Source organism: Tympanuchus pallidicinctus, unplaced genomic scaffold (assembly GCF_026119805.1).
Source record: "Tympanuchus pallidicinctus isolate F22 unplaced genomic scaffold, pur_lepc_1.0 scaffold5, whole genome shotgun sequence".
In the NCBI taxonomy this organism is placed as follows: Eukaryota; Metazoa; Chordata; class Aves; order Galliformes; family Phasianidae; genus Tympanuchus; species Tympanuchus pallidicinctus.
Genome location: NW_026294769.1, coordinates 53,599,597 through 53,610,629, shown reverse-complemented (window position 1 = coordinate 53,610,629; position 11,033 = coordinate 53,599,597). Strand labels below are relative to the sequence as shown.

The 11,033-nt window shown below is 42.3% G+C and overlaps 1 protein-coding gene across 3 annotated transcripts in view; it reads right to left on the bottom strand.

Moving 5' to 3' along the window:
- Nucleotides 1-1,001: 1,001 nt before the first annotated feature.
- The window catches only part of ESRP1 (epithelial splicing regulatory protein 1), a 32,200-nt gene continuing 22,168 nt past the window's right edge, over nt 1,002-11,033 (bottom strand). For 2 of the 3 annotated variants that reach the window (XM_052704347.1, XM_052704348.1), the window contains exon 14: nt 6,405-6,618. In XM_052704347.1, coding sequence (XP_052560307.1) covers nt 6,420-6,618 — 199 coding nt within the window. In that variant the 3' untranslated portion in view covers nt 6,405-6,419. Of the gene's footprint in view, nt 3,385-4,754; nt 4,861-6,404; nt 6,619-11,033 lie in introns of those variants that run through there. The other variant, XM_052704349.1, reaches the window with a different exon arrangement.

The following is an 11,033-nucleotide window of genomic DNA, read 5'->3' as shown; positions in this document are numbered from 1 at the left end:
ACCTCATCCGCAATTCATGTTATCATAGTGGCAAGGGTCTTCTAACCAAGACAAGCTGCCAAGCACTGGGGTGTGCTAGAAATGTTGTTACCTCATAGCTTTGTGCTCACTTATGATCATTTATAGGAACCATTTATCCCATGTAGCATCCTTTCCTTCTTTCTCTTGTAAGCTGATTCATGTGTAATGAGACTTTTCCACAAATAAAGAATATGAGGCCCTGAGCACAGGCTACCCAGAGAAGCTGTGGCTGCCCCAGCACTGGAGGCATTCTAGGCCAGGTTGGATGGACCCTGAGCAGCCTGAGCTGGTGGTCTATTTAGGCTCACAGATCTCTAAGAGCTTTGCTTCCAATTGCAAGAAGAGATATCACTTAAGAGTGTGCCACACTTCTATCTGCCCACCCATCACTGGAAGCATTACTGGAGTAACCTGTGGACTGATCCAATGTCCTCGTGTTATCATCAGGGTGACAGCACAGCATCATGTCACCAGCTGGTTTTATTTCAAAGCTGTCTGGGTCTTTTCAGGCTATCTTAGCTGTCTGTGCTCCTGTGACCAGGACACATTACTAACACCCCAGGCCTTTTTCTGCAGAGCTGCTGGGCAGCCCCTGCATGTGCTGGTGCCTGGGGTTGTACCTCCCCAGCTGCAGGCCTTTGTACCTCTTCTTGATGAATACCCACAAGGTTTCAAGTAGGAGGGAACTGTCACAGTGGTAAAAAATCTCTGCCCAATGGGGCCTTTGGACACTCACAGCTGTGCCCAGGACCAGAGCCACATTTGGTGGCAGAGCGCTGGCTGGAAAGAAGGGACTTCCACATGGGACACCAAGAGATGCATACGGACACACTCTGTAGGTAGAGGTGTGATAATCAGTGTGATAAACTTGGAAAAAAAAAAAAAAAACCAACACAACAGTTTGGATTTCCAGACCACTTTTTGGATGCAATAATTCAGCATCTCAGCCTTCTCACAGGCAGGCACAGCTGGAGTATGGTTTATTGATGTTCCAGAGGGCTACAGAGGGCTGTTGCATCTTGCCTAGCCAGGCTGACATGCACAGCCCAGACAGCACAGAAATAAATGACATTCAATTTGGTTGATATTTAATTACTTTAATAATACATTTGACTGGCAGTTAATCACTTTTTCCCCACGTGACCCTGATGTTTCTTTACATTTTACTGATTCCCAGTCCAGACCTTTTGAGCAGGTTTGCACTGACTCTGCAGCTGCTTTGCAATCCAGCACCTCACCATCACCGACCAGCATCACAAACCAGAGGTGAAAAAAGCCAGAAGGAAGCTTGAACCACTCTGAATGTGCCCAGCTCCTTTGGTGCGAGCTGAGCCCACTCTGGGCACAGTGATGCGGGGACGTCAGGCAGCAGACCAGATGCAGCTTCCATTAGAGAGTATTAATTACATGCTTACAGACTTGGGGTATTTGTGTGCAAGTTGTATTAATCAATGCATATTTACTTTCAGCTTGCAGTCTTTGAAAAGAAGAAAAACTGACATCCACCGACCAAAATAAAACTGAAACACTTCAAGTATTCAGTAGCTTAGAAACGGTCTGATTTTGGTGGCTCAACCTGCATTGTAGGAAACGTGAGATAAGAAACTTCACTGTTATCAAAAGTGGCCAAAAAGGCACCAATAACAGAGCCTCCTTATCAGAGGGAAGACTGTTAGGCAGCCCCCTGGAAAAGCACTATCTGCTTTTTCAAAAAAGTGAGCATTTCCCACGTGCAGTGGCAGATCCCATTAGAGCCAGTGGGATGTTTCTAGGCCCCCACAGCAGCATGGCACTGCCAGCACACCCCAAGGAGCACCCGCAGTCCTGCATGGCTGCTGGAGCAAGGGCTTACAGGGGAGACTGCCCTCCTTCCATCACTACTCCTTGTGCAAAAGTGCCTCTAGAAGAATAAAACATTAGGTGGGAGTTTTAGGAACTCCTCTATGCTCAAAAAAAAAAATTCCAACTCTAAATGAAAGGAATTTTTAGTAGAAAAAAAACTTGTGATGGAATTCTCTTATTTTTTAACATTGTATTAAAACAAGGAAAAGATTGTACTGTTCCTGGTCAAACAGCATTGTATTGTGTCAGGCAGACTGATACCTCAACCACGGAGAGCAGCATTAGACAAAACCCCATTTAAGCAACTCTTAACAGTAAGCTCCTGCGAAAACCTAAAGGAAGTGCATAAATATTCATACATCAGACTCAGTGTAAAGCATCCCAGAAGAAAATTTAAATCTAGATTGCTGAGATGGTAGCATGGTTCTATTTTGTTGGTGTTTTTAGGGGGAAAATATCTCACAAGAAAGAGGAGAGGTAGGAAATAGGGGAAGAAAATGAAGGTGGAAATGTTAATTTTTAAAGAGAGATACAGCCTAATTTCCACCATCACTCACCTTGTCTGGAAGGCTTTCTCTGCTTTGCCACCCTCTTTGTTCCCCTTGTATTTTTGTACCAAGCAAGGCACTGCTATGCATTTGGCCATTCCATAACCATTTACTGCTTCAGAGGAACATAAGATGACCCTGCCCAGGTAGCTTTACAGAAACTGCCGAAACAGCTTTACAGATAGCCACAGAAACAAGCAAGAACCCTAGAACTCCACCTCTCTATCTGTACAAGGTGGAGCAGGGGAGCACAGCCCACCTCAGCACTTACACAGGCACCACAGAACACAACAGCATCTCTTGCCCCCAGCTGCATAGCAGAAGGAAGAACCCAGGTGAAGCTCAACATCTGCAGCAGACCCCACTTCTCAATACCCATAACAGTGTAATGAAGATGTAAATAAACCATGCTCCCTTAAAACAGGCTGGGTGCTGGGCCTCACACCAGGTCCCAATTCCTTCTCTTAAACAGAAGATGAAAGACCAAGCATGCATACAGAGACTTCTTTTGCACAGAATTATCAGACAAACATGTACAAGGCAACACTTCGATAAAAATATCAAATACAAAATTAGTTCTTAAAAAAACATTTCAAGAAGTTTGATATGTGTGCAAGATTAATTTTAAAAGCTCTTTTATATTCCAAAGGATCTATTGCTAGAGTTTGTAAGTCCAGGCTAAACTATTTCGATGTTAAGAGCAGCTTAATACTTTATTATTCAACAAGAAACCTGGAGGAACTGTGCAAGTTCAACATCTGTGCTCTCAGTGAAGGGCCTGGTGATCTGATGACAATGTGTGTACCTATGAAAATTGTGCACTAGCTTAAAGAAGTCCATACGATGATTTCCAAATTTCTGATGACTTTTCTTGAGCACAAATGGTTTGAGCAGTAGCAACCAGGGAAAATAATCAGGATCTCCACTCTAGACTTGCTGCAGTTCTTTGAGCCAACAGAAAGGCTGGAGGAATCTGCACAAGAGAGTGCTGCATGTCACCAAAGCCCATGATCGAAAGCAAAGAATTTCTCACTTTGGTTTTCACATTAAATTCATAGGATTTAAATGACTCCTGCCACATTCCTTGAAAACCAAGAAGTTGTGGAAAATTAAATGCAATGTTACCACCAACCCCGAAGCGGCAATGCCATCATCCTCCCTCAAACTCAGCAACCTGGACTGGGTGAAAACTGCCTGAAATATGAACCCTTTTCCCAACAGGTAGAGCTTTCCAGATCCAGATCCGGAACAAAGAGCAAGGTGTGGATAGGATGCAGTGCACCGTTGTGTTGATGCTAGTAAGCATCCAACTATGGTCTCAAGCTATAGTAGGGATGTTGTATGATGAGGTCTGTCTTTATCAACCCAGCCAAAAACCAGCTTGTTGACTAAGGACAGCCACTTTTGTCCTCAGATATGTTTCACTGTACTCTGCAGGGATCCAAATAGCTGATAGCTGCAGGTGAAGAAGTTGTCCAGAAGTAGATTATGCTTGGGGCTGAAATTGCCCTTGTGTCAGAGGACACACTGAAAAAGGAGGGCTTTTTTTGTTGTTATTTTTCAAGGAACAGGTGACGAGAGTAAAGAAAATTGCTTAAAAAGACCTTTTCATGTCTGACTAGGATTTTTAAAAAACTAGGTATTACAGAAGGATTTTTGTAAGTATACCTCCACATGCTCCTTTAAGACTGCTGTACAACAAAGCACACAGTGCAGCCATCAATATGCTGCTTTTTCAGTTCTACTTGTGTTTTCCTCCACAAATGCTTTCTGGGTGATTTCACCCTTTGACTGCTCGTATACAGAGGATCAAGTAAACCAAGCTTGAAAGATTGAAATGGTCTAGTCAAGAAGCTCACAAAAGCAAGAAAGTAGCTGCCAGTTATAAAAACACCATCTACTCCATTGCTGCAATTTTACAGCAGTGGAGCTTAAATTTCAAGAATTAGAACTAGATTTTGCAGTTACTTAAGCAAAGTGGCTCCTTCTGTCTAATCAACACTACATCCTGCTTCTAAAAGCTTCAGTGCACTGCTAGCAGAGTAACATCCCCACACCTCAGTGCTGTCTCTGAACAGCTTCTTGAGGCTCTCAGCCTCAACACCCTTGGAGCCCTAGGTAGTACACAAAGCAGCAACCCACAAAACACTGGAATAGTCAGAATACTTTCAGAGGTGGCTTCAGCATAGCCAAGATCTTACAAATCAGTTGCCATCCTAGACCTGGCAGAGAACAACAATATTCCCAGAACAGCAAATGAAAAGCAGTGTTGAATATGGTGTCTATCTGGAGCAAGAACTTATGATACCCCCAGACTTGCCTCCTGGGGTTTGTTATCCTTACCTTCTCTAAGAAAGTCTAACTGCTGGGACCTTTAAATGCAAATCCATTCCTTGGACACTCTCCTGGCCGGATCACCTGTGCGTACACGTCCATCCTCTGCTGCATGCTACAAACACAAGTTAAGACAGAAGCAATCAGAAGCCAAACTAGTGCAGTAGGGAGCTAGCAGCTGGCTGTGCTACTTCAACCTTTATTAAAGCTCTGGGCAGATAAAGTTCAGGCTATGTAGTTAGACATTTGTGATGTGTCTATTGCCATGGTATCAAGAGCCATTCAGCAATAGAATCTACACTGGGATAAGTAGCCTCCCTAACAGCTCAGCACATGGGTGCACACAGTATCCTCTTCAAGGCAACCGTGCAGACTCCAGCAGCCACAACCAACTGGTCCTTGGCTTCAGACACAAACACACCTCCTGCACCACCAAAGCCAAGAAACTCTACAGGTCTCTAAGGGACAAGTTAACACATTTGCTATTAGGTGGGTCTATCACATACCATGATTATATTGAGAAGTGTCATGACTTCTACATATTATTGAAAACTGAATTAAAAGAAAGAAACAAAACCATGAAAAACCCTCATACTTTTTTGCTTAAGGCCACCTTGACTATTTTCTTATCTCCTTTGCTCGTCTTCGAGCACCTCCCATTTTCAGAAGTATTTCCACTTGGATTGAAATCACCTCTACTTTTGTTCTCCAAACCCAGGGCTCTAAAAACAGCATGGGAAAAGTCTCTGTTAGGGACTGCCTGTCCTTCATTTGCTTACATCTGTGACAAATCCTTAGCTACTGACTAGCTTTAGCCTAAAGGCTGATTTCCCGAGAGGCTTTCTGAAGCAGGAAAGACAGGGGAGTAGAAAGGAGTCCTATACTGTCTTATCCTCTCCAGTTCTTCTGCACCTTCAGTAGGTACATCTTTAGGCAAATACGTTCTCGCTGCTTTCTGCCCTCCTCAGTTCCCAGTGCTCACAAATTCCTTAGTCATCTTCAGTCTGTGCTGAAGTAGACAGCTCAGTCCCAGCAGATGACAACGAGCAGCTCCAACACACAAGAGATGCTCCTGGACACAGCATGCATATGGTCATGGTTTCTCCTCAGATCAAGGTCTTCAAGAGGTATCACAAAGTAAACATAACTGAGGACTCGCACAAATTCTTCAACAGTTAATAACTAACCACATCTAAGCAGGAGAGCTGGTTTTCCATAGGAGCAGTTTACAATGCTCGTTTACTCCCACAGTATTGTGTTCCTGCGTACCTTCATCAACAAATCTTCACTGAGGGCTCCATTAGGTAGCAGAGATGGACTCATGCCAATAGGGGACAGTCACCTACATCACTTTGGAGCTTTTTGTCAGAAAAACAGCCATAGGGAGTTAAGATTTTACGTAAGGATGCTACTCTCCAGCGTAAGTTTATTACAAAGCAATATCTGATGATAATGGTTCCTTGTAAGCCTTTTCCATAGTATTATTAACTCTGCTAGTTTCCAGTAAAATGCTATCATAGTCCATGTATATGTATATACAACTTCTCAAACACAAGATTCAGTGGTCACCTTATGGTATTAAAGGATTGAAAGTAAGTCTGCCCAACAGTGCTCAATCCAATGCTTCGGACTTCACTGCCACATGCCGTACATGATCCAAAATTTTAGATGCTGTTAAGCAGCAATGAGACAAACCTGTGGCAGATGCACCCATCCATCGTTGGGAAAGAAGCTCCAGGACAGTGCTCTCCACCAGCTGCCTGCCAAATGCATCCAATGGAAGAACATTCCACAGCTGCTAGCAATGCTGACTTTGCACCAAGACTCTAGAGCACTTGCTAATTCACAACACCAGCTTGGAGACAAACAGCTTCTGTGACAGATTAGGCTAAAGGCAGTACCTGCACTGAGGTTCCAGTACAAGATAGCATCGGAACTGCTTTTTGCCATTTCAGCATTTCCTCAAACTGAAGGGTGTCAACCTCCAGGAGGAAGAGCAGAGGAATACCTAGAATGGTGCTCACTCAAGGCAGAAAGGCAGCAGATAGAGGATGCTGTCGATAGCATCCAAGACCAGCAAGCAGCTGTTCTAAGCTATCGTGATCTGATAATGATATGACAAGAGGGAATGGTTTTAAACTAGAAGAGGGGAGATTTAGATCAGATGTCATGGAAATTTTTCACTCAGAGGGCAATGAGGCACCAGTACAGCTTCCCAGAGCTATGGACGCCCCATCCCTGGAGGCACTCAAAGCCGTGTTGGATGGGGCTCTGGGCAGCCTGAACTGGTGGGGGGCAGCCCTGCATATAGCAAGGCACTGGAACTGGATGGTCTTTAATCTCCTTTGCAATCCAATTCTGTAATTCTTCAGTGAAACAAAGCCCAAAAGCAAGTACTGACATGTTTTATAAAGGGCCAGAGAAGATTTCTACAGCCATGCTTAATATCACTGTACTATGATACAGTGCAAGATCTCAACTCTTTTCACATCAATATAATTCCTGAAATCAAATATGATATGAAGCGTTTCCCAGTACAGCTTTTTTTCCATATGAGTTGATCTTTCTGCTTGGGTCTAATTGACAACCAGATTGGATTTTTTCCAAATCAATATTTCTGAGACTGTAATACTCTCCAAAGACTCTCGAAATAAAACACAATTAAGCTTTAGAAATCAGTTCTGGGTGCAAGAACAAGTCCTCACATGTTGATGCTGGCATTCAGACAGCATTTATTTGCCTCAAGGGATCCTGAACATTCATCACTAAAACGTTATGAAGAAACTTTGAGGATCACTGCCTCTCCTGTTTGATTTCCTATCTCTCCCCTCCCCGCCCTGGTGCATTTGCTTAATAGATAATGATATCCAGAAAGAAGCCCTGATTTATATTGAAAGTAGGTGAGAGCTGGGAGCAGTCAGTGTGTGTAACCAAGCAGATTTCCAGACCTCTGCCAACTATTTGGCAGGTCAGTTGATAGAAACATAGACGTGCCAGCACTATTTGCACTTAGGAGCAGGTACATGCATAGACACAATCTGCAGGTTTCAGTTCATTCCTTGTAGATTTCTCCCTGTTTTTTCTGCAGCTTTGTTCTCTGTAGCCCTGAAAAAGGGTTCAGATTGTTGTGTATTAACTATTTTCTGCTCTGTGACAACAGATATTGAAGATATCCATACATCAGGCTACTGATTGACAGCTTACATTAATTTCCATGCTGTAGGCCAGGGCCTGTATTGCAGGTAAGTCTTACAACACAACCCTCACTGTGCTGCACAGAGAAACACTGCTAGATAAAGCTTGACAAAGACATGAAAAGAGAGTGGGCAGGAAAGAGCAACCTGTAGGACCTGTCTGCTGGTGTTACACACTTTCGCCAACTTCAGTTTTAATGAAGTATGCAAGTAGCAAACAGAAAACCAAAAATTATAACAGATCATCCCGATACCCTACAACAAGGGGATATTTTTCAACAAGGATTCCCCAACAGGGATTTTCAGCTACTTCTTGGGCTGGCACAGATCGTGACTATCACACATGCATACAACAACTTGCAGCATAATACTTGTGGAACTCATTACTGGAAAACAGCCCCAAAGCAGGAGGAAACAAAACTTCCACATACAGCTTTTTAAGAGATGATTCACAGAGTTTGAGAGGGTGCAACAAGTCCATTTTGTGGTGTCATTACCAGAGCTGGAAGTTTTAACCTGGCACTTTGTTCTCAAAAATCTAACAAGACACACTAAAAAGCAAAAGCATTTACATAACCACAACAATTCTTTTCTAAGGCTGAAACGTTTATGCATTTTTAAAGAAAGAAAGGCCTTATAACTTGACAAATACCAAAGTATGAGTGCTAAATCATGAGGTCATCTGTTAATCAAATAGAAACATTTAAATCCCTATGACTGTCCTTTAAACAGACAAATATCACATGCTGTTCTCACAGGCTTTTTTTTTTTTTTTTTGAAAAAAAGCTTTAAATACTAAGGAGTTGTGTACCAAGACAAACACCTCCACCTCTAGAGACACCAAAAGCTCCTTAGGCAGAGATGCTATCCCTGCACTTAAGCAGATAACCCGCTGCACAACACACCTAACCAGCCTGCCACGTCCCATCCACGCAAGGCAGCAGTGTGACAACAGGCAGCGATGGAACAGTGCCAGATGTGCTGGTTGCCACAAAACTACAACAGCTCGCCCTAAGCAGTGTTGGGAACCACAGCCCAATGCTCCAGTAGAAGGCTACTGCTGAGTAAAGAGAAGCATCCAGCAACATCTGTGTTCTCTGAGTTACCTGAAATCGCATTGTCATCACCAGTGAAGTTTAAAAGAAAGAAAGAAAACACAGCCACCTACATGGATGATGCAGGTACCTTAAGGCACAAGGGAAAAAAGTCACCTCTCACAACAAGGAACATTTTGTAAATGTGCAAAAGAACAAACCTTCCTCAAATTGGTTTCCTCACTTAGCTTACACAAATGTTTCAGTATAAATTAATCACCCCAATAATCTGAATGTTTTACCAGATATCAAAGAATGAGTCAGAAGATGACAGTAAGAACTGCCGACTAAACATTAGCACATTCAGTATATTCCATGAACAAAAGGAACTCACACCTTTAAGAGCAACCATGTTGGTATAAGTTGATCTCTGATACTGCTACCAGCAGCAACTTGTTTTAAGCGTTATGAATTTTGAGGGCTTTTTTTGTTAGTTTGTGTTTTGCTTCTAAAGATAATTTTACTGTCTTGGAAGGAAGATAACCATTGATAATGGCATTATGATTCTGCTACCTTTCAGACCTTGAGACTGTTTGACTGAGATCTATGAGTGAGAACATAATGATAGACTGTGGAGGCACACAACAAAATTAGCATTCAGATTAAAAAAACAGTCCATAGCAAGAGAACGTGGAGGTAGACTACCATATAACCTTGGATTTCCTCATACAGGAAGTACCAGAATCATGCCTCTCTACCTCATACAAAGGCACCAATTTAAATCACTGCAATGGACAGAGCTGTACATATATGGGGTTAAGATGCTATTTCCCTGTTATTTAACTTAGCTTGGCTGGATACAATCATATTTTCATTGTAAGAGTTCATTGTGCTCAAAAGCAGAAACAATCTCTTCTTCAAACAAATAGCACTTCAAAGATGCTAGTGAATTAAGCTCACCTTCCCAGCTTAGTTTAATAGCACACATTTACCATAGGACACCAAGCATAAGAACATCCTTCCAGTTACTTCAAGTTCAAAAGACTTCCTGAGACAGATATCATTTCTGTGTTCACCTACCCTTCAGTTTAACTAACAGTTAAACTGTTAAACTAACTGTTGCTAACAGTTGCCAAGTAATTCAGCCATTCATAAATTCCTACATACTAGCACAACTGTTTGTCCAGGATTAGGCAAAGGAAGAAACCCATCCCTCCCATGAACCCCTCAGAAGCTTGGGAGTAGGTAGCAATAGAGACCACCAATTTGCTGTAAGAACGTGCTTCTAGATAAAATTACAAACTGAACTGAGATATCAAAGATTGACAGAGCCAGAATAACTTGCTCGCTCTCCTTTTCATTAGTAGTTCACCAAAGCTATCTTACTAGCATAGAAAGCATCCATTTCTTTATGTTCTCGTGTTTCATCGCTAAAGTTAAAAGAATATTAAGGATGGTCTGAGAGTTTCGGTAGTTTCCAATACATAAAAAAACCAAAACAATCCTCCCCCAACCACAGCTCTGCTGATTACCACGTAGGGAAAGGAACTGGCTGTTATAAACCCATCTGACCTTGCAAAACACAGGCTGTAGAACCTTTTGGCAGCAAGTCAGAGAAACTTCCCTTATTGCTATAAATATTCACTAGGTAGATTTATGAACCACTGTCTGATCATTAGGCACCAGCTCTGTATTGCCTTTCCATGTACATGCATTTAAATGCACCGTTTACTACAGAAGATACTCCACACTTTGCTGCTGCACGTGTTTAACTTCTTTTGAATTAAACTTCAGAACCAGAAAAATCCACTTACAAGTTCCAATTGCTATGTGAAAGGGAGCTGATTATAAAAGGTGCAGTAAGTAAAGTATGAGAATGTGCATTAAAAAAAAAAAAAAAATATTATTTACCTAGCAAGATACTGGCTACGAGGGATCACTGCTACTACTAGAGTCATACACAAGTTGTCTGTATATCAGATATTTACTCTGGACAGAAAAAATGATTTCCAGATCACAAACAGATGTATGAAATGAAAAGCATCCAAGTTCGCTCCAGA